This window comes from Boeremia exigua (assembly GCF_020726555.1).
Source record: "Boeremia exigua strain MPI-SDFR-AT-0100 chromosome Unknown C7974scaffold_7, whole genome shotgun sequence".
Taxonomy (NCBI): Eukaryota; Fungi; Ascomycota; class Dothideomycetes; order Pleosporales; family Didymellaceae; genus Boeremia; species Boeremia exigua.
In genome coordinates, this window is record NW_025763524.1 from 145,204 (window position 1) to 168,439 (window position 23,236).

The 23,236-nt window shown below is 56.4% G+C and overlaps 12 protein-coding genes across 12 annotated transcripts; 6 read left to right on the forward strand and 6 right to left on the reverse strand.

The window, feature by feature from the left end:
* The first annotated feature begins 287 nt into the window (after nt 1-287).
* C7974DRAFT_195394 (indoleamine 2,3-dioxygenase alpha type) lies at nt 288-2,046 on the forward strand. Its single transcript, XM_046136676.1, has one exon. It carries the CDS (start codon nt 497-499, stop codon nt 1,931-1,933), a length of 1,437 nt encoding a protein of 478 aa, XP_045995922.1. The 5' UTR covers nt 288-496; the 3' UTR covers nt 1,934-2,046.
* Nucleotides 2,047-2,486: 440 nt separating this feature from the next.
* Nucleotides 2,487-3,323, forward strand: C7974DRAFT_336773 (uncharacterized protein). The gene is made up of 2 exons (XM_046139196.1): nt 2,487-2,751; nt 2,851-3,323. The coding sequence occupies exons 1-2, from the start codon at nt 2,647-2,649 to the stop codon at nt 3,277-3,279; spliced, it is 534 nt and encodes a 177-aa protein (XP_045995923.1). The 5' UTR covers nt 2,487-2,646; the 3' UTR covers nt 3,280-3,323.
* Nucleotides 3,324-3,759: 436 nt separating this feature from the next.
* C7974DRAFT_395493 (uncharacterized protein) lies at nt 3,760-4,272 on the reverse strand. Its single transcript, XM_046141987.1, has 2 exons — nt 4,012-4,272; nt 3,760-3,958 (listed from the first exon to the last, which is right to left on the reverse strand). The coding sequence occupies exons 1-2, from the start codon at nt 4,144-4,146 to the stop codon at nt 3,920-3,922; spliced, it is 174 nt and encodes a 57-aa protein (XP_045995924.1). The 5' UTR covers nt 4,147-4,272; the 3' UTR covers nt 3,760-3,919.
* An 822-nt stretch (nt 4,273-5,094) lies between these two features.
* Nucleotides 5,095-7,802, reverse strand: C7974DRAFT_195424 (uncharacterized protein). Its single transcript, XM_046136679.1, has 2 exons — nt 5,747-7,802; nt 5,095-5,684 (listed from the first exon to the last, which is right to left on the reverse strand). The coding sequence occupies exons 1-2, from the start codon at nt 7,689-7,691 to the stop codon at nt 5,269-5,271; spliced, it is 2,361 nt and encodes a 786-aa protein (XP_045995925.1). The 5' UTR covers nt 7,692-7,802; the 3' UTR covers nt 5,095-5,268.
* Nucleotides 7,803-9,224, forward strand: C7974DRAFT_195423 (uncharacterized protein). Its single transcript, XM_046136678.1, has one exon. It carries the CDS (start codon nt 7,915-7,917, stop codon nt 9,079-9,081), a length of 1,167 nt encoding a protein of 388 aa, XP_045995926.1. The 5' UTR covers nt 7,803-7,914; the 3' UTR covers nt 9,082-9,224.
* Nucleotides 9,225-9,368: 144 nt separating this feature from the next.
* C7974DRAFT_313623 (SGF29 tudor-like domain-containing protein) lies at nt 9,369-11,083 on the reverse strand (the record flags this gene model as incomplete). The annotated part of the gene is made up of 4 exons (XM_046138420.1): nt 9,369-9,838; nt 10,131-10,547; nt 10,598-10,661; nt 10,973-11,083. The coding sequence occupies 4 exons, from the start codon at nt 11,081-11,083 to the stop codon at nt 9,369-9,371; spliced, it is 1,062 nt and encodes a 353-aa protein (XP_045995927.1).
* Nucleotides 11,084-11,342: 259 nt separating this feature from the next.
* On the forward strand, nt 11,343-13,111 carry C7974DRAFT_395511 (mannose-6-phosphate isomerase). The gene is made up of 5 exons (XM_046141988.1): nt 11,343-11,470; nt 11,525-11,545; nt 11,596-11,687; nt 11,735-11,972; nt 12,022-13,111. Exons 1-5 carry the CDS (start codon nt 11,440-11,442, stop codon nt 12,993-12,995), a joined length of 1,356 nt encoding a protein of 451 aa, XP_045995928.1. The 5' UTR covers nt 11,343-11,439; the 3' UTR covers nt 12,996-13,111.
* Nucleotides 13,112-13,553: 442 nt separating this feature from the next.
* C7974DRAFT_455051 (uncharacterized protein) lies at nt 13,554-14,558 on the forward strand (the record flags this gene model as incomplete). Its single annotated transcript, XM_046145946.1, has 2 exons — nt 13,554-14,040; nt 14,122-14,558. Coding segments are annotated over 2 exons (924 nt in total), but the record flags the coding sequence as incomplete, so codon positions are not given.
* Nucleotides 14,559-14,755: 197 nt separating this feature from the next.
* On the reverse strand, nt 14,756-15,961 carry C7974DRAFT_413679 (uncharacterized protein; the record flags this gene model as incomplete). Its single annotated transcript, XM_046143748.1, has 3 exons — nt 14,756-15,343; nt 15,374-15,906; nt 15,955-15,961. The coding sequence occupies 3 exons, from the start codon at nt 15,959-15,961 to the stop codon at nt 14,756-14,758; spliced, it is 1,128 nt and encodes a 375-aa protein (XP_045995930.1).
* Nucleotides 15,962-16,008: 47 nt separating this feature from the next.
* On the reverse strand, nt 16,009-17,107 carry C7974DRAFT_195547 (kinetochore Sim4 complex subunit Fta4). Its single transcript, XM_046136680.1, has one exon. It carries the CDS (start codon nt 16,947-16,949, stop codon nt 16,197-16,199), a length of 753 nt encoding a protein of 250 aa, XP_045995931.1. The 5' UTR covers nt 16,950-17,107; the 3' UTR covers nt 16,009-16,196.
* C7974DRAFT_395517 (uncharacterized protein) lies at nt 16,977-21,313 on the reverse strand. Its single transcript, XM_046141989.1, has 2 exons — nt 20,853-21,313; nt 16,977-20,807 (listed from the first exon to the last, which is right to left on the reverse strand). Exons 1-2 carry the CDS (start codon nt 21,077-21,079, stop codon nt 17,381-17,383), a joined length of 3,654 nt encoding a protein of 1,217 aa, XP_045995932.1. The 5' UTR covers nt 21,080-21,313; the 3' UTR covers nt 16,977-17,380.
* A 724-nt stretch (nt 21,314-22,037) lies between these two features.
* Nucleotides 22,038-23,122, forward strand: C7974DRAFT_195567 (uncharacterized protein). The gene has a single exon (XM_046136681.1). It carries the CDS (start codon nt 22,245-22,247, stop codon nt 23,022-23,024), a length of 780 nt encoding a protein of 259 aa, XP_045995933.1. The 5' UTR covers nt 22,038-22,244; the 3' UTR covers nt 23,025-23,122.
* The last annotated feature ends 114 nt before the right edge of the window (nt 23,123-23,236 follow it).

Genomic DNA, 23,236 nt, shown 5'->3' on the forward strand with positions numbered 1-23,236 from the left:
GGCCGCGGACCTGTTAAGTGAGAGTGCAACCTTTTTGCATGTGTTTCTTTTGCTTTCAAATTGAGCACCTGTCCCATATTTGTTCCACAAGCGCCTCTTGCCTCGTTGAGTCCGGTCTTTCCAGCTATAGGCGCACTAACACACCTAAAACTATGGTACCGCCCGCTCCGCTTCAGTAATTCCCCACGCGCCTCAGGATTTCCTTTTCTCCGTACAATATAATCAGGGCCGTCCGGTCCTCCTGCCTGCCTGCTTATACCTTTTGCGGGACATATCGTGCCTTTCACCGATCGTGCTCGGATACCGCCGCGCCAAGGATTGCCCTATACAAAACGCTCACCGGGGTCATCCTCCATCACGCGATTCGAAGTTGGACTAAGAATCCTAGCTGCTTAGCAAGGCAGCGGGCGCTACATCACACCCGCCCGTATCCGTTCCTTCTTCCCTCAAATATTGGGCTCACCTCAAGATTATTGCCACACACTTCCTCTCCACAATGCTTGCGCCACTGCCCCGGCTAAGCGATTTTGGTGTGTCCCCACAGAATGGATTCCTACCTACGGACACTCCACTAGACGTCCTTCCTGATCCGTACTACCAGCCATGGGAGGTAATCGCGCGCAACTTCCAGGGCTTGATCCTCACCAAGCGCCTTCGACGAACCATTGATGCTCTGCCTGTGCTGTCCACTGACCTCCTCTTCTCACAAGCCGAGTGGCAGCGGGCGTATTCTATCCTCGGATTCTTCGCCCACGCGTACATCTGGGGAGGCGACAGACCTGCTGATGTAGTGCCTCCATCCGTCTCAATTCCCTTTCTGGAGACCTGCCGCCACCTCGAGATGCCAGCCGTGGCCACCTACGCAGGCGTCTGCCTCTGGAACTGGCGACCACTGTTCAGCAACGAGCCTGCTGACACCCTGGACAACCTCGCCACGCAGATGACGTTCACAGGCTCGCTGGACGAATCGTGGTTCTACTTGGTGTCGGTGGCGATCGAAGCACGTGCCGGACCGGTCATTCCTATGATGATCGAAGCGATTGCAGCTGCCAGGAACAATGATGCTGCCATGGTTTCGGAGTGTCTCCGCACGTTTGCTGAGAGACTCGATGAGATTGGCGTTTTGCTGGAGCGCATGTACGAGAGCTGCGACCCGCACGTCTTCTACCATCGCATCCGCCCGTTCCTTGCTGGTAGTAAGAACATGGCAGATGCGGGACTGCCGAATGGAGTCAAGTTCGATGACGGAACCGGCCAGCAGCCTTACGTTCAATTCGGCGGTGGCAGTAACGCACAGAGTTCTGTGATCCAGTTCTTCGACATCGTTCTTGGTGTGGAGCATCACCCGACTGGCAAGAAGTCAACCGATGCACCCGCTGTCGGCGCAACGAACAACAATTTCATCGCTGAGATGCGCAACTACATGCCAGGACCGCACCGCAGGTTCCTCGAGGCTGTTGAGCGCGTGGCCAACATCCGGGAGTTTGTCGAAGCGAACCGCAACAACCGCGCGCTAACTACAGCATACGACGCGTGCCTGGCCATGCTGCGAACGCTCCGCGACAAGCACATCCAGCTTGTGTCACGCTACATCATCATCAAGTCTCGCGAGACCAAGACCGTAGCACCTAAGCAGGCTATGAACCAACCCCAGCCAGTCAACCTAGCAAACACCGTCCAGCGCAGTGGCAGTAAGGCGCTCCGCGGCACCGGTGGCACAGCGCTCATCCCGTTCTTGAAGCAAGCCCGCGACGAGACCGGTGAGCCCACCATCGACGCCTGGGCGCGCCGTCTGCTCGGCAACGGCCCCGGCGACGCCCGTGTTGCCAGACTCGGCAAGGTCAAGGAGGGCTTCGACGGCGCGGTGGAAGTCGTCGGTCTCGCTGGCACCTGGAGCGTGGACGACAGCGAGGGCGGCATCTGCCACTGGTAAGTCTGTCACTGGTGAGCGACGGCTCTTCAGCCTCGCTCGAGAGCGCTCATGGGCTCTCACACCGAGGTTTCGACCTCACGAAGTTGCATGCCTGCAGACGTCTGTGTGCCCGCAGACGTTGCTGTACGGGCTGGCTTCTCGGGCATTTTCATTGTTTCACGATCTCCTTGTCGTTGCCGCACACTCATTTGACGCTGGTATGTCTTATACCACACAAAACTTAATTCACACACGCTGTTCGTGTCTCCGAGACACTATACCTACTCTGCATTTGCAGATCCATTGCATCATGCCGTGCGTGTAATTATAACGTGCAAACCCAAGTGACCATGTGCACACTCGGAACCTGCCGGGGGTGGGACTGTGATGGATCGTGACCGCGAAACAAGCTCTTTTGACAGCGCCACCTCCGTCAGATCGCCGGATCTCCAGGATCTGCCTCGGGCACCAGGTGCTGCGTGTCTGCGCAGGGGTGCTGGCCTGCCAGCCCGATCGCGAATGTTCTCGCGCGCCGTGTGGGGGGTGACGTCATCGCCGTTCACATGTCGCGTCGCGACAGGCCTGGTTGGGGACGGAGGATATAAGACTACACGCAGTGCGAGAGAACTGCATACCAGATACCACTTTTGAATCACAGCTCTTGCATCTTGCAATTTTTGAACTCTTCAACCCAATTTTAAACCTAAGATTCTGTATATCAACGCACCGCAGCCATGGCCGACAAGAACCAAACCTCCACCGCCCAGAGCTACCTCGACCAAGCAGCCGGCACCATTCAAAGCGCCATCGGCTCTCTAACCGGTAGCACCGCCGACAAAGTACGCCCTCCCGCCATCATCATCACATTACCACCTCCCTCTTCCCCATCATCCCCCCCTTCCCTCCCTCCCATCCCCCCAACTAACACCCCCCCGCAGGCACAAGGCGAGAACCGCAAATCCACCGCCACCGCAGAACACACCCTCTCCCACACCTCCGCAACCGCGGGCCCCATAACCACGACCCCCGCCGGCGGCCTCGCAACCGCGAACCCAGACCGCAGCGCCGGCGCGTGGAACCAGAACGTCGGCGCGCTGAAAGAAAGCATCGGCGGCTTCGTGGGCGCCGAGGGATTGAAGCAAGACGGTATTCAACAAAATGCGGAGGGGAGGGGGCAGGAGGCGCAGGGCCAGGTGCGGGATTTGGGGAAGGGCGTGCAGGATCGCGTTGGCGGGGTTATTGGGGGCGCGGTCGCGGGAGTGGTGGGGAATGAGGCGCAGAAAGAGGAGGCGAGGAGGCAGCGGGAGGATGGGAAGGCGAGGGTTAGGGGGGTCGAGGCGGATTTGCAGAAACAGGCGGCTCAGTAGGGGGGGGGGGGGGGGACAATACCCGTGTTGGGGCTCTAGACTGCGGGGGTTGCAGTGTTTCTGGGGCCTGATAGGCTGGGGTGTATTTAGCGGGTGCTGTTATATCATATCATCATTACTTGCAGTACAGGATATGTCTGTTGTCTGTGATGTGTGAGGGAGCGGTGGATGGTGGGTGGAAGCGGGCCGGATTGGTTCCGTGTTGACTGGTTTTGGGACATTGGTGTCTTGAACGATAGGATAGCCGCGTCGTTCCCGGTACTGCCGAAGGTAGTGTATACCTAACAACGTTACGCGATTCCGTGGCACTCCGCAGCGCCTCGTGCCACAAGACTCCGAAGTAACGAGTCCCTTCTTACTTACGCACCCAATTGCTCCACGTCTCACCCAAGGTTTCACTCAACAGCTCTAATTCAAGAACGCACAGCCTCGACATTCACGATCGAAGCACGGTTCACGTCATGATTGAGGCACGATTGATGGTTGATGCAAAACTCTCCATTCATCGCTACACTACCACCGCGCAAAGCACGCTCGCTCCGCCATTACCACCCCTTGAAACAAAAAGACATGGGTATCGTATGATCGTCTCTCGCACCCGCGCCGTCTCGACGACAGAGGCGCGTCCGTCAGGCCCGGTTTAGAACTTGAAGATGATGTAGAGCGCGTGGATGATACCCTGGGGCACGTTAGCATGCGTTTCGCAGCACCGTAACAGGGAGTGCGACGTACGGGAATGTAACCCAGGATCGTGAGCAGGATGTTGATGAAGAAATCCGCGTTGCAGCCGCGCTCGAGGAAGACGCCGAGCGGGGGCAGGAAGATGGCGAAGAGGATCTTGCAGAGGTCGGATGCGGTGACGGGCATGATTGCTGAGAGTCTCGTTGGATATCGAGATTAGAGTGTTGGTTGATGGAATGCGTATGAGTCTGAGTAAGAGTACTGGAGAGTGTGTGGCTTGCAACGAGACAGCAGACGAGCGCTGCGCCCGCTTATGTAGAGGAATGCGGCAGTGACGGAAAGTGTCATGCGCGCTACGTCACCGCCCGATCGGGCGCGCGCGGCCCTGCTGCCCAGCCACACCAGCCTGTCCAGACCGGACCGCGCGCAAGAGCCCGGTTTTCGAGCCACGCAACGCCCGCAGCACGCTGCGTCACACGCACGTCGCGAGGCGGGACTCGGCGGCGCGGGTGCGCCACACCGCGCCACAGGTCCGCGCGTTGCGAGTTGCATCATCGCGGGCGACGGGGGCATGGCGCTGTGGCAGAGTCTGCGGATTGCGGCGCCGCGTGTGGCTGGAGCGGAGGCTGGAGCGCGGGCGTGCCGTGATAGCCGTTGGTGTAGCGTGGACAAGCAAGAAGCGGCTGCATTTTACGGTTTCACCGTCTTTTGCCGGGGCGCTGGAGGCACGGCGGCCAATGGCGGGCGCGAGTGTGCTGCTGTCTGGGGCAACTGTGGCGCTGTGGTGACCAGAAAGTTTGGAGTTGTGACGTACAGCACATGCCTGCATGCGTTTGGAGGCTAAGGCCATGTCACTCTTGATGCACTTGATCTTGACCGTGTCCAGCCCTGGCTCTAACGACCCTGGCTCTAACGACGGCACGGTCGAAAACGGTACAGTGGTCTGCAGAGACTCCGGCATGCCCCGTCAACCTCCGGGACGCGCAGTACTAGATCCAAACCTAATCTTCACCGAGGCAGATGAGTCTTGCAAAAGGAACTAACACTCACAAGTAGCACACGAAAAGGGCCAGCTTCAGAAACCCGGCCGTGCGATCAACAAGCCATCAGGTCCTCTACAATTGCAGACTGCACTCATCCCCCCTTCTATAACATCTGAACTCCTCGGAATATACTTTGCTGCAACAAGTACGTGACGACTTTTGTGCCACAGGCAGAGGGCCTTGACCTGTTTTGTGAGATTTTTCGCGATATACCCCTGTTTTTCGTGCTTCATCAATAAAATCATAACATCTGAACACACCCTCTCTACTTCCACAGTGCCCTCACACCCCTCCTCACACACGTATACACCGCGCGCTCCACCCGCCCCAGCCACCGCTCAAATGCCATGTACCTCGCCCACCACCCGCGCTCCTCTTCGGGCACCCACGCAGTCTCAAACGACGCGAGCCACATGCGATACATGACGGTCTCGACGAAGAACAGCCACGCCAAGCCCACCAGCGTGCAGCCTACGTACAGCACGACAAAGGCAGCGAGCAGCCCTTTGGCGGTGGGAGTAAAGGCGTGCGGGGGGCGCGCGAGCGTGACGATGAAGAGGAGCAGGCAGAGCAGACCGAGGACGGTGGGGATCGGGAGGAGCATGATTATTGCCACGCCGCCTTGGGTGCAGGAGCCGCGTTGGATGCGGCGCGGGTGGCGGGTGAAGTTGGGGATGGGGTCTGGGTGTGGTTAGTGGCGTCCTGGGCGATGAACGTTGCGGGAGTGGTGGAGGGCCACGAACCGTATTTCACCGATACTTCTGTATTGCACGAGAGATACTCGGCTACGACGTGCTGCTCGGCTGCGTTGAGGTCTCTCTGGAGGGGGCGCAGAGTAACGGGGCACGCATATGAGAGCTTGACTACGCCGTCTGTATCCAGTCCAGGAGAGTGGATACCGCGGAACAGGGCACCTTTGATCAGTTTGGTGGTCGCTTCTGTGGACTGCTCAGTGATGAGGTAGTGAGGGGTACTGACATCGGCAGCCCCTTGGTCTCTTTCACTTTGGCTGTCAAGTATTGTCACATGATACGCGCGCTGTGGTGAAATCGAGCACACAAAACTCATCTGCTCGGCGATGCTGACTCCGTTCTCGTGTAGGAGAGCAACCTGCGTGCCTCTCATTCCAGGCTGAAGATCCAACTTGAGCCACTCGGCAGTGACTTCCATCACCGGTGTTAGAGATAATTTACTCTTGCTTGGCTCGGTGGGAATCCATCGATTATTGCTTCCAGTATCTGCACCACCATCACCACGCCACCTCGGTCCAGTGTTCCAGAACAGCGAAACGGGGAGTGAGTTGAAGCTCAGAATCATAGCCCTCATGCGCTCTTCGCGCGCTGGTATACTCAAAATACTTCCAGCGTTGAAGTCTAAAAGATTGGCGATTATGATGTGCAAGTCTTCTGGCATTGTAGTCGAGCGATGCGCAAGCTCATTCCACGTATCGACCAGCTGCTTCAGTCTGGTTGCCTCTCCTAATTCCATCGTGAAGTGATCTGTCTCGTCTAGGCCACTCGCGCCCCGATTCGAGAGGCCTTGGATGGGAGGGAGAGTGAGGGTGTGGCCCGTAATGTTCCCGCCACGCAGACGCTGAAAGTTCCCTGCCTTCGTTTGACGCGGGCTTTTATGGTACTTGCTCTTCCAGTCCTGATGCAAGGTATTCCACAGCATATCGTACAGCTCCACATACACAGCCCAATTCTCCTCATCCGTAGGGAGTGGAAAGCTCACGCCTCGGGCTGCAGCCGGCACTCCTGGTCTGGGTCCATGCTGACACCACTCGTGCATCGGGTCGACAGCGCAGTCTTTGAACTGGAAGATGCACTCCCGCGCCAACACGCCCTCTTGCAATGTCCAACTGCGCGTCATCCACGCTGAGCATGCCACGCGCGCGAGTATCCCCAGTGCCGAACTCGTGGCTGCCTCATACTGCATCAGTTCTGCATCCAGCACGAGCTCCCGAATAGCTGCAGCATAGATGGACGCCATCTGGTTGATTGCTTTCTTTCGAAGGTGTTCGTGCTTTGGGTCAACAGGAATGCATAAAGTGTCCATCCAAAACAACGGCGGCTGGCGTTCAGGGTTACGCACAAAACTCCCACGAGACCAGTCTACCTGCAGAGATGCTACGGAGAAAACGCCGGATTCATATTCGCGCGGCAGGGACACCAGCTGTGTGTACAGACGTTGGATTTGACATGCCGGGAGGGCGTTGGCAGAGGGATTGCCCAGTCCATCAAACCAGACGTGCGAAATGACCGTGTAGCGTGTGGAGATGGCTCGGGGCGTGACAGTCAGGTGCAGAACGGGGTCCCCCGTGGTGGGCGTAGGATCGAGGTGGATGCCAACGATGGGGACTCCACCAGCGTCGATGATGTCAACGACATGATTGTAGTCGACGCCAACGAACGAGCATGTGCCCGAGCACGTTTGTGTGTGCTTTGTCACGTATGTCGCTGCATGTACGTTGTTGGCAACACAGCAGGGCTGGTCTATGCACGTGATATGGTTGTTGGGGCGGCAGTTGCGGCGGTCGAGGGTGCTGAGGTAGTGCAGGGTCCCGGAGCTGCGTTCCTGTTGCAGTCGACGGAACTGATGGGAACACCAGCCCAGATGTTGGAACTGACGTTCAATCGCGCTGCCCTTAGGACTGCAGGGTGCGGACACGTCCCCGGGCGGGCCCATTGTTCTCGTCTGTTAGTCTGCGGGTGGGACCGCTAGCCAGCGAGTTGAGTCGAGCACGATGCTTGGCGCGTCGACCGCAGCTTCCAATCGCGAAACGCCGGCATCGTGACACCTCAGCGTCTGCGTGTCTGTAGCCATCCGCATCCATGGCTCCTTCGACGCCGAGCCCCTCGCACCCGTTCCACGACCGCTTCCCGAGCCGCAAGACGCGACACCGCGAACGATGAGCCTCACCTCGGCGCTCGCCCGCGTCGAGCTCGAGCATCTGGCCGACGTGGTCCGCGACAATGCGACGGTTGTCAAGGACCTCAGCCACGTCTCCACGCTGCAGGAGGACGGCGTCGGGGGCGCCTTCGAGAAGAGCCTGCGCGTCAAGGGCATGATCGATGCGCTCGAGGCAGAGGCACAGCGGCAGCCTAGCTGGGGCATGCTGGCCGCACTGGTCCGGAGCGAATACAGACTGTGGGCCCTGAATGCGGAGACGCCGCTCCGTCTGAATCCATTCCTATCACACTGGGTCGAGGCCGTACAGCGCCTCGAGACAGCCGCGCAGCCGCAGCGCGGGCAGCCTGCGACAGAAGGCCTCTCGGCCAGAGACATCGCTGCGACCCGGCTCGAGACGATCAAGCGCATGCTGCGTTCAGACGCGGATGCCATCGCCCTCGCAACGCCGCAGCAACTGTACGAGGCGCGGTACCCTCCCACACCCTTTGACGTGCAGCCATACGTCCGCATGCTGGAGGAGGAAGGCATCTACGAGCCCTCTCCCGCGCCGCCGGTCTCTGTTACAACCACGCACGACGCTCCTGCTCCTACTGGTCCCCGTGCGACGCCTCAAACCCCCACCCATGCACCCCAGAAGTCCACGCCTCAAAACGAACGGCGAACGCAGCGTCCGACGCTCCAGGAATGGAAAGCCTCGGTGCTGTCCACCCTAGACCAAAACCCCACTCTCATTTTCGCGCAGCTCACGCGCCTCCCCATTGCCCTCCCCGCCCTCGAGTTCCTCACCAACCTCGTCACAAACTCCACGCTCGCCACACACAACATCGACGCCAAGGAAGTCGTGCTGTGCTTCATCCAACACGCCCTGCGCCTCGTCGAGCACATGGGCCAGCCCCCCAGCATCAACCACCAGCCCCCGCCGCAGACCGATATTGGGGTTGCTGTTGACGACGCCCACGGTCGCGATGCGCAGACCAGGGCTCTTAGATTGCTGATCTTGTTTTTGAAGAACCTGGTGCGCAAGGGGCTCGTGGATGTCGATCCCGGCGAGAAGCATACGCTGTACTACGACCTCGAGGGCATGTATCACAGCTATATGTGGATGAAGGAGGTGCGCGAGTTCAAGACGCTGATCGAGGAGGGCGATACGACGGATGAGGGGTGATGGTGATGGAGGGACGTAGAGGTTTGGCAGGATCTTGCTTCAGAACATGGCTGTTCCTAGTATTTACATTCGATGCTTGGATACCACGCTCTGTTGAGATCAGCCAGTGAACACCAACCACCACCAGAGGTGCACCTGTTGCCAGACGTAAACACACAAAACCAATGCATTACAACAGCAAAAAACATCAATGGCCCGAGTCCGGGCTCCTATCCAATCAACACCTATTCACAAATACTCAAGCCCCAACATCGCACTCCCGCAGCCGTGCAAGCTAACCACCACCCTCATTTCTCAGGCAACACATACCGCCGCTCAACACTCATCTCGCGATCCGCCTCGTCCTCGCCCTCAAACCTCAGCCGCACCAGATTATCCTTCCCATCCGCCACCCCCTCCTTATCATCCTTCTCCTTCTTAACCCGATCCGCGACCCAGCTCGCCACAACCTCCGCCTTGTAGAACGTCGTCGTATTGGGGTACAGCGCAAGCACGACGCGTTTCTTGGGCAAGTCGGGCAGCGTGACGTTGGCCGACGACGAGGGAATGGGGACCAGGTGCGCGACGGAGGCGCGGTAGGGTTGGTTCGGCGTCGGCGGATCCGGGTCCGCGTCGATGATCTCGTAGCGGCGCTGTTTGCCGTCGCCGATGACGCTGGTGACGCGGCATAGGATGCCTTCGCCTTCCTGGTTGGCGCGCTGTTTGCTGTTGCGGTAGAGGACTTCTGTTTTGGGGGAGAGGCGGCGCGGTGGGTTGTCTGGTGCGTGTTAGTTGTGGGGTGGGGATGGGGCGGGGGCGAATCGAGGGTGGGAAAGATGATGACAATGGTGCTGCGGTGACATGACATGAGGAAGACATGGTTCTGAATGAACTACCTCGCTAGACTATTAGGCTAGGAGTGTACCCATCAGACGTACAGGAAATGCTAGAGCGGGTATCGTTGCCATCGTGTGTAACGCCGGAATGGAGCAGAAAGTCTGACATGCGCGCTCAACGAGCGGACCCTTTTTTCGATGAACTGGGAAAAGACCTGGGGACAGAAGAGCGACCCTTCTTACCCTTACCATTGTCGTCGTCCTCGGCTTTGACGCTTCCTTCGCGCACGGGAACCGATCCTGCCCTGCTGCTGGCCGATTTCGCAATCAGCTTGTCCTTCTGGCTGATTACCACTTTCGGGCTGGGCCCAGGGCTGTCCGCGGCGATGCTGTCGCGGTCGTCAAGACTGTCGGCGACTTTGCGTTTACCCTGGCGGTCGCGCGACTTGCCAACACTAGTGGCGCGCGATGCCGATGTTGGGGTGTCGTCTGAGCTTCTCAGAGCTGAAAGGATGCCCATCTGTGTGGAGATGTCGTTGCCGCCGTCCTCTGATTTCAAATGGCCAATCATCTCGTTGTCTAGTTTGATGAGCTCACGAAGATTGGTCTCGAGCTCATCGTCGATTCTCTCAGAGGGCTGCGCTCCTCGAGCTATTCTGGTCAGTATGAGTATTAAGTGGAGCATCTGCAGGCAATCAAACCTAATCGAGCATTTTGAGACGCCTCGAGGTCCAGTATCTTCTTGCGAACAGTCTCTGCTTGTGTCTGTAATAAATGTTAGAGACGGACAGAAGAGGCATCATTTGGACAAAAGGTATGCGTTGACAATCTGTTTGATATCGTTTGAGGGCATCGATCAACGGCCGGTGACCGTGCAACAGATCAGCCGCTTACCGCCAGATTGTCAACCTTTCTAGCCATGGACTTGATTCGTGTCCATAGATGCCCAGGAGAGACATAAGGATTAGGAGCTGCACCTATGAATCCCTCCGAGTCTGCCAAGTTGCTAATTTCTCTTGCAGACATATAGTAATGTAGATGTAGCAATGCGGGGCTGGAAGTGCTAGTTTGCTTACCATGAGCTGGTCAATGTGGCGTGCATCACCCTTGATCTGGTTCCAGAGCGACCTTTCCTCGTCGTACTCGTCCTTCATCTGCCCGCCACGGGGCCTGCTGCGTGCTGCCATGTTGAAGGGAGGTGCGCCCTAACAGTTCCAGAGCTCTTGCTGCCAGGCCAGCGCGACTACCGCAGGGGTTGATCGCTGAAGTGCATAAGGATGAGGTTATTTCAGCGAGCGAGTAGAAGAGAAGGATGGTTATGCGAGGCTAAGCACGAGTTCCAGGTACCGGTACCGAGGCACTAAGCGATTGAAGGGAATAGTCGTTCGGTGGGACGCTGCTTATTTGAACCTACCGCTGATCTGGCGACGTCCGGTTCGGTTGCGGGGCTTCCGCAGTAGTGGCATTCGTGGACCCCACCAAAACTCCCTTGGAGCTCTGACGTTGCCACCTTTCCACCATAACACAGCGAGGAATAGACAAAATGCGTGTACCTTTGATCAGACTTCAGTGCGGTATGCCAGAAAATATAGAAGCTCAAGCTAAGGCCGTAGACTGACTGCCTTCAGGTGTAAACAGCTACGATTGGGGTGCGCTGCTCCGCGCTTGACGTTACCCAGCGAATGCTGAAGCTTTCCAGGAAAGGTCGGCAAGGACTCTGCTGCCGCCAAATTCCACGCTGCTACGGCCTCAGAAGACTTCTCTATCCAAGAGGACAAGCCCTATGCTGAGGTACATTTTCAACATGATCGAGCTTGTTCCAGTACTGACATCGCCAGCTATGGATGGGCACCCACCCCTCCCTTCCTTCGAAGGATCTCGAGACCCAGCGCTCGCTCCTTGACCTCGTCCAGGAGAACCAAGCTCTCCTTTCCACCGACATAGCAGAGCGCTACGAGAACAAGCTGCCCTTCCTGTTCAAGGTTCTCTCGATCGGCAAGGCGCTGAGCATCCAGGCCCACCCAAACAAGAAGCTTGCGGAGCAATTGCACAAGAGGGACCCCAAGAACTACCCAGGTCAGGCGTATAGCCATATTTTAGACTGCATAGACTAACATGCCACCAGATGATAACCATAAGCCTGAGATGACCATCGCCGTCACGCCCTTCGATGGACTCTGCGGCTTCCGACCCCTCGCCGAGATTGCGCATTTCCTCCAGACCATCCCATCGCTGCGGAGACTCGTTGGTGAGGAGGAGGCTAAGAATTTCGAAGAAACGATCAAGGGCAAGGAGACATCTGACAAGGGGGAAGACGTCAAGGCCAACAAGAAGGCTTTGCAGTCGGCGTTTACGAAGGTCATGAACACAGACCATGACGCTCTTGTCTCTGCAGCTAAGGAGCTCATTTCTGCTGCCAATTCGGAGGGCTCGTCCTTTGCTGGCAATGGCGGCCCTTCGAACGACGGCCAGGAGCTTGCTGACCTTGTTGTTCGCCTGGACTCGCAGTTTCCTGGAGATATCGGCCTGTTTGTCCAATTCTTCCTCAACTATGTCAAGCTTGAGGTAGGCGAAGCCATGTTCCTCAAGGCTGACGACATCCACGCCTACCTCTCCGGAGACATCATCGAGTGCATGGCCTCGTCCGACAATGTCGTGCGCGCCGGCTTCACACCCAAGTTCAAGGACGTCGAGACCCTCACCACGATGCTGACGTATTCGTACGCGCCCATCAGCGAACAGAAGATGGACCCGACAGACTACGCCTACGCAAAACTCAATGCTGCTGCATACTCGTCGAACTCGTCGAACACTCTGTACGACCCACCGATTCCAGAATTCGCGGTCGTCAGGACAGCGTTGAAGAAGAGCGGCGCAAAGACCACGTTCGACCCAATTGATGGCCCCAGCATCGTGCTGTGCACCAAGGGCAAGGGCACGATTAGCGTGGGACCCAAGAAGGAGGAGCTGAAGGAGGGGTATGTCTTCTTTGTCGGCGCGACCGCCGAGGTCGTCATTGAGAGTGAGACAGACGACGCGGAAGGCTTGGTGACGTTCAAGGCTTTCTGCCAGCTTGATGAGGCAAAGCAGAAGCTGTAGGAGAGCTGCATAGCGTCACATTCTAGCTTGATGACTTAGCGTGCTGAAAGCTCCCAACTCGACTTAGTGAGAATCCATAGCATATCACGAATGATGAGAAATGCATGACCCTCAGACCACTGCGCCCTGCACGCGAACCACGCCCTGTTATGTACAAGTGGCCACTACGTTCGACACTGTTGAGAAAAACTGCTTCTTCGGGAATGTTGCAGCGCTTGATCAGCGGGGAGGCACAGGTCATCCATAGGTGAAGGTCGTCGCATCGCGCCCTTCACAACGACACGGCGCGCCCTGGGGCGTACACGACGTGTCCTGCGATCGATGGTTCTGCAGCAAACCTTCCTCATTAGGCAGGTCCGTGACGGCAAGAACGCAGAGCAGTACGTGCTATAACATTTCATACATGGGACGATGAACGCGCCCTCTGATCAATAGTGAAAGAGAGACAACACCATAACCCCTGTCAGGCCAAGACGCTAAGCCTTGCGCGCTGCTCACTTCCGCGGTGCAACTCCCCCACAGTTCGACCAGGCGCATTGTAATTGACGTACGATTCGGGGACTCGCAGCGCAAATCCACGCCCCAGTCACCCTACCGCACTCCCATCGCAACGTTCGGCCCCAAAAACCCCCAAAAGCACAGCCCGACAAGCTCCCGCGTGCACTCCACCGCGCCGCGGCGCCCACCACGCGGCCCACCCCACCCGCCACCATGAACAACTACTCCTTCCTCGACAGCACGGGCAACGTCGCGATGCCGCGCTCCGCCCCCTCGCCCTCGCCCAGCCAGACCTCGCAAATGAACGGCGCGCCCCAGCAAAACGGCGTCCCGCTCGTCAACGGCCTGCCCTCGGGCGGCCAGCAGACAGACATGAACCACCTGTGGAGCGTCGTCCAGCAGCTGTCGCAGATGCTCGAGGACAACAAGGCGCAGACCCAGGGCGTGCTGAACGGCGTGCAGGCGCTGCAGCAGCGCGCGAGCGAGGAGGGTGGCGTCGGGGTGCTGAACCACACGAGCGCGCGCGAGGTGAATGGCGAGATAAACGGTATGTCTGCTTCTCCCATGGCTTCTTGCTGCGCCACATCCTACTATACTATACCACACCTCGGACTAACACCCCCCGAAGCAGCATCCCGCGCCGCCGACCTCACAGCCCTGCAAACCCGCCTCTCGACCGCCGAATCCCACACCGCGGCACTAACAACCCACGCCCACGCCCTCACATCCCTGATCACAGACTACGAAAACGCACTCACCCTGCTGCTGGAGAAACTGCGCCCCTACGCGTACACCCAGACCTCGTCCATCCTGGCGCTGCACAAGCACTACCAGGCGCTGCTGGACGCGGAGCGCGCGACGAGCATGCAGTTGCGCCTCGAGCATGCTGAGTGGCAGGCGGGGCTGGGGAGGGTTGCGGAGTATGCGCGGCAGGCGCTGAAGGTGCAGAGTCGCGCGGAGGAGCCGTTGATGGCGGAGGTGAAGGGGCTGAGGGAGGAGAATAGGGTGTTGAGGCGGCTGGCGGGGTGGGAGGAGAGGGCGGGGAGTAGTGATGAGGAGGAGGGGGCGTGAGGGACGGGGGAGCGGTGTGTGGTTCGGTCGGGTATTGCATAGCGAGGCGTTTGGTGTTAGAGAATCAGCAATGCCATGGTATTGCCTCAACGGGTGCTGTGCATGCATGCTTTAGTCTGCATATCTCTACAACCCTGACGGAGACTAATACAGTATCTTCCTTGATGATCCTCCCTCCTCAGATCCTATATCTACGACCCAAAAGACCCTCTCCTCTCCCTCTCCTCCCTGCCCCACCCACAACTCCAAAACCGCCACTCCCAGCACCGCCACTCCCAGCACCGCCACCACGACCCCTCCCTCTCCGGATTATCTCGCCCAGTCATCGGATGCTTCCCCGGCGTATACGTGCGCATCGGGATCGCGCTGGATCCACAGATCTCACCGGGCGGGCTACGGCGCTGCGGCGGTGTGTGGAATACGTCGCCGTCGCCGTCGCTGTCACTGTCACTGGGGAGGAGGGGATCTGTCTCGTGCGACGGGAATTCGGGGGCGTCGGCATCGAAGGGGCCGTCGAAAGCGGATTCAGCATCAAAAGTCTGGTGCCTGAGTGGTACGTCGATCACTGTCCTCGGCTGCGGGGAGTCTTGATCTCGAGGTCGCGGTTCATCGTTACCGTTTCTCGAGGCCAGGTACTTCTTGACCTCATTTGTGAGTTTCGCGACCATGCGCTCCGAGGCCTCGTGCGGGTGCGTGATGAGCTTTTGTTTAGCTTTGATGACGGCTTTGTTCAGGCGGGCTTCTCCGTCGTCGTCGGTGGGTGGTTCGTGGCGTGTCTTCTATGGCACGCGGTACCTTGTCTCTGTCACGACTTCATGTGCTCCGTAGCGATCAGGGTCGGAGCTTGCGCGGTCGCGTATATGAGATTCAGCTGGCGGAGATGGCCGAGGTGTCGCCTTTGAAGCCTTCGAGGACGATTCGGGCATGTCGCTAATCTTCGTCATGTTGAGTGCTTTGCGAATCGCGTCGATGGGCACGCCAGCTGCACGAGGTCTTGGTGTACCCGAGCCGGCAGCTGGTTCAGGTACGGTGATTCTGGGCAGTGGGCTGGACCTACGGCTACTTGAAGCCTGGCGTCTCTGCCTTCTCGCATCGCGCCGCTTTTCCTTCCTGTCTGCCTGATGTCGCAAGAATCGTTTTGCGCCGTCTGGAGGCGTCGCAAGATCTGCATTGGCCTTGCGAAACCCCGGCAGTCGTCCCAGCCAGTGCGGCGAAGCATCGGTCGCCCTCAAGCGCTCCCTCCGTCTGCCCATGCTTGTCGATCCGGAGTGCAACCGAGAGGCGTCTTTGGACCTTTTTGCTGTTTTCGGTTTCCAGAAAGTGATTGGAGTACGTTCGTAGACTAATATTGGGTCAGCAGCGGCTACAGGCATTCGAGTCGGACACATACCTCTCATGACAACGAATGCGCGATGAGACTAAGAATAAGCCGTGAGAGTGGGCGTTAACGATGGGCGTGTGTGAATGGTCCTGTCGTTGCAGAACGCAACGGGAGACTTATAACAGTGGACGACCGCGCCCGCCGTCTCAAGATAGCAATAGCAAGACATGCCTGCCTAAATCCAGCCCAAACTCCGGTCAAGTGCGAGTGTTACTTCACGGCGGTACAACGAACACCGCTTGTCTACCACATCACCAGCCAGCTAGAATTGCGTCTAGCTTCTTCTTGCCCTGTCCTTTCAAAGCCAGCATATCGACATCACCATCTTCGTCTGCGGTAGCTGGAACTTGCACATCGCCCAGCTTCTCGCCCACCCTCCCAGCAACCCGTATGGCCAGCGTCCTTGTCTTTGCCAGCTCTGGCGCAAGCGGCGCATCCCTCCAAACCAAATTCGGTTGTATGTTCTCCTTCGGCTTGCGGTACGGTTCGAGCAGCGAGAGGAGCGTGCGATATGTGGTCAGCTTCGTTTGCAGGGAGAGGCGCTGCGCTGAGAGATCTTGCAGGCGGGCGAGGGCGGCGGTGTAGTCATCCTGATCGACGTCGCGAGAGGTTGTAGAATCCGAGGAAGTGTCCCAGACATTGGGCAGCTTGGCAATATTCTCGTCGAGGGTAAGATTGTCGTTCTGGTACAGTGTGTTGCCATCATCTTCAGGCGCTGCGTCGTCATCCTCATCGTCAATGTCTCGAGCACCCGATTGCCAGTACAGCTCGTCAATTTGGTCAACAATATGGTCAATCATTTGCCGGCTATAGACTTTGCGCGAGTGCTGCTTCAGGTCGCGGTTGACCTTGTCCAAGGCGCCCTTGACCACGCCGAGCTCAATACCTCCATCCTCTGCAATTGTCTTCAGTCGCTGTGAGGGCACGATCGGGCGTGACAGGTGGTGCTTTTTTGCTTGCAGGAAGAACTGCTTCTGCTCTACAACGGTGCCTTGTTTCGACATCTCGGTGACGTTGTGTTGATGTCAGGTAAGAAAGTTTGTGTAGAGTTGCGTAGATGCGCCAGACGCGTTGTGGGGAAGTTAGCGCGACACGTCGAACACGTGACCGTACTTTCATTGCGTCAATTGCACGACACCTGTGTAAGATACCCAGCTGGATCCTGAGACTGAAAGACGCATCAGATGAATCATCCGTCCGGTCATGAGAACCACGCCACGTGAACATCATACGAATTTTGCGTTGAAATGAATCGAAATGTGTAAATTATCTTCTGTCCCACGAACTATGCAGTGCAGGATGTAACTCCGCTCTCCATCTAGTGGAGCGGCAAGCGCCATATGTACCCCCAAGCTGCGCACGCTATGTATGAGAAGACAATGAATATGATGATGCTCGCTAACAATCAGAAAAGACACGCTGCTACAATGCGTCTCTACACCTCCATGTTCTCGAAAGGATCGCGATCAGGCGGCAGTCCCCTGTACATGACTTTACCACGCCCGTCAAGCCTAGCATTGACGCTGGTAATCCAAATCCTCGAACTGAAGACACTGGTGCGCTGGATTTCGTCCTTAGAGATACCCAACTCGTCGTGCGGAATCCATACAGCAGGCTGAATCGTGCGTGTCGCGGGGTGCTGGAAGCTGCGCTTAATAAGCTTCTGGCGAGCCTCGGGTTCTATGTCTTGCAGCTCGTCGTCGATGTTGTCGAATAAGTTGGCCGTGGGCAGGACCTGGGATTCAATGTCGCGCACGGGACGCGTAATACCGTCCGTGACATCATCCAGACCGCGTTTGAGGGTGTCGGCAAAGACATCGAGGGGATCCTTACGCTTGTGCTTCTTAGGCGTAGCACGGGAGCGAGAGCGAGAGCGACTGGCGTGGACGGATGTACGTGACTTGCTCTTCCAGTTGTTCTTGCGGTCTGGCCTAGGGCTATCAAGGTTCGAGAGTTCGAATGTTTCATTACCGTTGCCGCCCGATGGTGTTCGCTGTGCATTCAAGCGGTCCATTGCCTCCATGTGTGCGCGTTCACGGTCTTCTGCAGTCTTGGCTGCGCTTTCTCCGATGAGAGACTGATGCTCTGCATCGTTTGCGTCGGTCCATCGTGCGGCTTGGGCGCGCTGGAACTCCTCGTCACGTTCGACAGCCTCGTCTTCGAAGGTGATGGGGAGGTAGGTGAACAGCGGACCAAAGGCTCGATTGAGCACAAACTGGTAGAGCACAGTGAAGATCATCACAACGATCATGATAATCGCATGAGGCACACAAGCTTTGTTGTCCTGTAGGAAGAACAGACCAACAAGGCAGAGCTCAAGGAAGTAGATACCGGTAAAGAGCTGGTTGACAGCCTTTGGAAAGATCAGTCCGTTCGTTTCGGCCTTAGCGTATGAGACGTAGATCATCTGGTACCGGTAGGTAAACCAGAAGAGGGAAAATGTGATCAACATCATGATGATGATCAAAGGCGAGATGATCGAATAGATGATTCCGATTGCGCCAAAGTTGGTGTAGACCGGAATCATAGTACCCCAATTCATGCCTGACCTATTCAGTACCCGGGAGACCTTTTGTCGAGGTGTCGTGTCGAAGAAGCCGAAGAGAACAATGATGACAACAGCACCGATCTGAAGCAGAGTACCAGAGCTGATACTGAGGGCCTGCAAGATCATGTACGAAAAGAAGTAGTTTGCAGCTTTAGGCAAGTTCTCGGCCAGAGTCTGAGGGACACTGATAGGGTCGTTGGTAATCTTTCGAATCGTTGCGGTGATGCCGGTGGAAAGCGACACAACTAGGAACAGTTGGACGAAGACGAAGGCAAAGTAAAAGTTTTGCACCAGAAGCTCACGCTCTCCGGACGTCGTCGTACCTGTGGCTCCGGCCAGAAATCTCAGGATGATCGGCAAAACAGCGAAAAGAATGGCCAGAAACGCTGGGGGCAGGACACCCTGCACGAAACTAATTGCCCAACCTGGCATATCGTTGAGGAAGCGCAAGAAGTGCAGTTCCTCGGTCAGTGTGGAGATCTGAGATAAAGCTCCGGTGAATGAGACTGGAATACCCCAGAAGATGATGAGCCCAACGATCAGCATGATAACACCGAAAAGTCGAAGGTATCGCTCCCACCATTTCATCGTAAGATTATCCCAGAGCACGTGGTTGGGGTTGACTTCGACAGTTCGAGGATCCATTTGCCGAGGAACATGGTGACTTAACGACTGACAAGCCATGTGTGCGGCGACCTGATGGTTGAACTGGATGAAGGCAGAATTCATCAGAGGGTAACGCTCAGGATGAGCCTGATCCTCGTCAATCTCTGCGTTGAGTCGCGCCAGCTCCTTGCGACAATGGTAGATCGTGTCCACCTTCTTGCCAATCAATGGAATAGAAGGCCACCAATCCAAGTTGAACAGAGGGAGACGCATAGTTTCACGGTCTTTTGGCGTGATGTACGATCTCCAAAGCGCCGTTTCGTCGTCCTCTGTTATACTCTCGTTGTAGACACCTCTGAGGTCGTACTTTACTTTTATAGGCTCACTCAACTCGTCTGGCAGTACTTCGCCAGGTTTGCGGAAAGGCTGAGGGCTTGCGAAGTCGTCGCTCATGCGTCGCAGAGATCGGAACGGATTGAAATGTTTGGACTTCTTCTTCTCTTTCTTCGTGGGTTTTTGTTTTTCGTTTGGTGCGCTTGTCTGCGTTACGGTACGTTCAGAGTCCATCGGGTCTTGGTCTGCAGGCGCCAAAGGCGAATAGGTGTCGCTGCTAGCGCCCCTTTGCACAAACTCTGCAGACGTCGGCGAAATTGGTACGTCAACACCACCATCGAGCTGGGGCTGCGCCTGGTCATGCTTGTCTTTACCAGCAAATGCACCCCTGAAACCGCCGTAGAGTTTCTTGTTGAAGTTACCCACACCTTGTCCCACATCGCGAAAGCCGTCTCCTACAGCATGCAGGCCTTGGCCCACGAAAGGAATCGGGAACATAGGCTTCTTGCGTGAATGCGACGAAGAGCGGGACGAGTCGGAGGATGAAGATGACGAGTCTTCTTCCAGGACAGATTGCAATTGTTGTTCGATCTGGTGAGGGTTACCAGCGTCCATACCGTGGTCGACAGTCTCTTGTGCAATGTCGTGGTCCATTTGCGCCTCTTCTGCCTTTCTTTCTCTCTTGGTTTTCTTCTTCTTGCCCTCTTGTTTAGCCTTTGCTTCCATCTTCTCCTTGTTCTTCTTGGTACACAGAATGATCAAGTTCGTTTCAGCACCCTCAAGGGTTCTTGCGATCTTACTCCGCTTGTTGACTTTGTCCTGCAGCTCATCATAATTGCGATTAATCCAGATCTCCTTAATGCCGCCGGGAAATACATCGTAAAGCGCATCCAGCGCGGCCACAGTAAGCCACTTGTGCGGGATACTCTGGACCAAAATGGTGGTTGCAGATGCGCGAATGCGATGCTCTGGCATAGTGAGGATTGTTTGCCTTAGGCGGACGAATTTCCTCAAGGCCAGGAAGAAGTTGTAGCAGACCCAGCACACAACAAGTACTGCCAAGATCAGATGTGCCCACAGCCGATGCTGTTTATTCTGCACGCCCACGTTTGGCCACGCGAACGAATCAAGTCCAGATACACCATCGACGTCTCCAGCGCGGTTGATTGGCAGCAGAATAGGAAGAATGACGCAGGCCATGGGTATAAATATGCGGAGTAACAGTTGCAGGTATTCAAGGAACAGGAAGCCATCGACACCTGCTATGCGAATAAGTTCTCGGTCGCTAATCATAAAGACAGTTTTGATAGACTCGATGGCGGTGACGGGGGCTGCGATGCGCTTCGCTTGCGGTACATAGGCGGTCTTGTAGTAGCTGCAGGCTGTTAGCTGGATCACAAAAGAATGAGGTCGCACGCACTATATCCTTTGGAACAGGCTTTGCCGCTGCGTCTTTGCTTCAGTTAAGCCTTTCTTTGACCGTGTGATTTTCCAGTTGCCGCTCAGGATCAGGAAAACGCCCATCTGCACACCGAAAACAACAGCAGCGGCGGCCAAGGAGGCAGCGAAGTTCTCGATGCTCTGATTCTCCCTGTCCTGAGCTTTGCTGCTCTCCGTCGACGACACCGACGACTGTGTTCCCGACATCTTGTGGGTAAGGCGCTATGTAAGCGCTATCTGCGGTGTGTGTGTTGCGCGCAGTAGGTGTGCGTAGCAGTGTTGGCGCCCCTATGGCTAGTAGTGTGAGGCCATTGGTGTGGTGGGGAAGCGAAAGGGTCGTTGGTAGAAGTAAGGGTTTCCGCAGGTGAAGAGGCGAAAGGAAAGCACAAAGCAAACAACGACAAAGATCACGGAAAGGGCATTGTTTGAATGATTCCAAGGTCGACGTGTTTTAGATTTACCCTGGGATGGCGATTCGGCGCGACGTACTTGGCAGCGCCTCTCTCGTCACCGCTCAGCCAAACACAGGTGGCCAGCGCAATAGCAGTGCCGTACTAGCGCCGGGCATGTCCCGCCGTTATCAAGCGCCTGGCACTTGTTTCGCACGGTGAACAAGCTCAACGGCCGACGCCCCTCATGAATGTCTCAATCCCTGAGTATTCAGATCTCCATCGAAGGAGCATCAAGAGGTCCACGTTTGTGGGGCACAGGTCAGTACCGAACCCTTGTTCCATGACGGTGCCAAGATGTGTGCGCCACATGCCGACTGCCGTGTCACTTGACTCGCGTGCCTGCCCGTTTCGCCCTTTCCCGTTCCAAGACCTTGCAATGCAAACCAAGGCACGCACAAGCACGAACGTCTCAAAGGGGCGCATCCTTCCGTTCGCATGCCACCTCGTCCAACCATGTCGTTATCACAACGATCTGCTGTGCTGCCATCTATCACTGCGGCCGTGAGGTCACCGCTTATAGCAAGGTTTAGTGATGACACGCAGGAGTCGTTGTATCAAGCATTCGGCTACAAGCTGACATAGGGATCCCTGATCATCTATAGGAAAGCTTGTGGCGGTGCACAGAATCGCCAAAGCGAAGAAAGCGAGCATCGCCCCACACCAGGCTCATTCCATGCTGCCATCGGCCAATCACAGGTGGTGCACCAGGCAGCTTCTCGAAGTCTGCCTTCCTGGGACAGACCGACGACCTCGATGTAGGAGGAAGAGGGTAAGATTTAGATCGGTCAGTGAGTCTGCCAGCCATAAAGACGAGTGATTCTGCCTCGACTTGGAGTGAATTATCATGCCTACCTTAGGTGCTGTTGAAACTATTCAACACACACTGTTAAAATACATCTTCTAACAATCGAACAATCAATATGTCGACAGCAATCGCCTTGCAGAGCATAGATGCTAAGGAGACAGCAACACTTCGCCAGCGTAGAGCCGACTCATCTCAAGACAATGCGTGGATCTCCTCACCCCACGACGTTTCCTCCTCCGCCCTACCTCTCGACTCATCCTCGCTCTCTCCAACCTCCATCTATTGGATCACGCCCCACGGCATACTCACAAAAGCCATCACAATCCTCGATCTCACCCACGATATGCCACTCCCCTCCACCGGCCTAACCGACACCTACAAAGCCGCTATAAAAACCACCCTGAAAGACCACTCCTTCACCCCAATCATCACCTGCCACCGCCAGAGCTGGATCGGCCTGAAATACACCATCCAAGACGATCAGCACAACCCCATCGCGCAGTGGTCGCAATCGTGGTTCTCCGCCGGCGAAGCCGTGCTCACCTTCCCCGCCGACTCGCCGCACTCCTCGCACCCCATCAGTCTGAAGAACAAGAGGTGGGGTCTGCGCACGGAGTCGTTCACGGTTAACTCGCAGCTCTTCTCCTGGCAGATGGACAGCGCGTGGCATTCGTACAACATGACGCTGTACAAGGTGCTTGGGTCTGGTGAGCATCAGAAGAAAATCGAGGTAGGTAAGTATAGCCAGAAGTGGTGGGGAAGCTGTGCTACGGGTGGTGCATTTGTGTTTGATGAGGGCATCATCGATGGGGTTGTGGCGGCTTTGACGCTGGTGGTTGTACTGAAGAAGAAGAGGCAGAGAGCGGCTGAGAGGTATGGGAATGGTGCGCATTGATCTTCGGCGGTGCTTGGTTGGACGCGTGTCGGCTTCGCGCTATTTAATGGTCTTTTTAAATATATGATGTTGTAGTTAATTGTATACATTCTTGCCAACTGTTTAAAACAAGAATCAGTGAGCATCCTACATGTACTTCGATGGAGATGGCTGCTCCTCGTATAATTCAGCACTTTCGTCCGACAGTGCATTCATAGTAAGGTGTGTAGACG

Excerpts from the sequence above, each read along its gene's own strand:
- C7974DRAFT_395517 (XM_046141989.1), bottom strand. The coding sequence starts at position 21,079 with ATGTCGGGAACACAGTCGTCGGTGTCGTCGACGGAGAGCAGCAAAGCT. Across the intron at positions 20,808-20,852 it reads AGCCTGTTCCAAAGGATATA|CTACTACAAGACCGCCTATG; the intron begins GTGCGTGCGACC and ends AACAGCCTGCAG.
- C7974DRAFT_195424 (XM_046136679.1), bottom strand. The coding sequence starts at position 7,691 with ATGGGCCCGCCCGGGGACGTGTCCGCACCCTGCAGTCCTAAGGGCAGC. Across the intron at positions 5,685-5,746 it reads AGAAGTATCGGTGAAATACG|ACCCCATCCCCAACTTCACC; the intron begins GTTCGTGGCCCT and ends AACCACACCCAG.
- C7974DRAFT_395493 (XM_046141987.1), bottom strand. The coding sequence starts at position 4,146 with ATGCCCGTCACCGCATCCGACCTCTGCAAGATCCTCTTCGCCATCTTC. Across the intron at positions 3,959-4,011 it reads CGATCCTGGGTTACATTCCC|GGTATCATCCACGCGCTCTA; the intron begins GTACGTCGCACT and ends AACGTGCCCCAG.
- C7974DRAFT_195547 (XM_046136680.1), bottom strand. The coding sequence starts at position 16,949 with ATGTCGAAACAAGGCACCGTTGTAGAGCAGAAGCAGTTCTTCCTGCAA.
- C7974DRAFT_395511 (XM_046141988.1), top strand. The coding sequence starts at position 11,440 with ATGCGTGTACCTTTGATCAGACTTCAGTGCG. Across the intron at positions 11,471-11,524 it reads TTTGATCAGACTTCAGTGCG|GTGTAAACAGCTACGATTGG; the intron begins GTATGCCAGAAA and ends GACTGCCTTCAG. Across the intron at positions 11,688-11,734 it reads AGGACAAGCCCTATGCTGAG|CTATGGATGGGCACCCACCC; the intron begins GTACATTTTCAA and ends TGACATCGCCAG.
- C7974DRAFT_195567 (XM_046136681.1), top strand. The coding sequence starts at position 22,245 with ATGTCGACAGCAATCGCCTTGCAGAGCATAGATGCTAAGGAGACAGCA.
- C7974DRAFT_336773 (XM_046139196.1), top strand. The coding sequence starts at position 2,647 with ATGGCCGACAAGAACCAAACCTCCACCGCCCAGAGCTACCTCGACCAA. Across the intron at positions 2,752-2,850 it reads CCGGTAGCACCGCCGACAAA|GCACAAGGCGAGAACCGCAA; the intron begins GTACGCCCTCCC and ends ACCCCCCCGCAG.
- C7974DRAFT_195394 (XM_046136676.1), top strand. The coding sequence starts at position 497 with ATGCTTGCGCCACTGCCCCGGCTAAGCGATTTTGGTGTGTCCCCACAG.
- C7974DRAFT_195423 (XM_046136678.1), top strand. The coding sequence starts at position 7,915 with ATGAGCCTCACCTCGGCGCTCGCCCGCGTCGAGCTCGAGCATCTGGCC.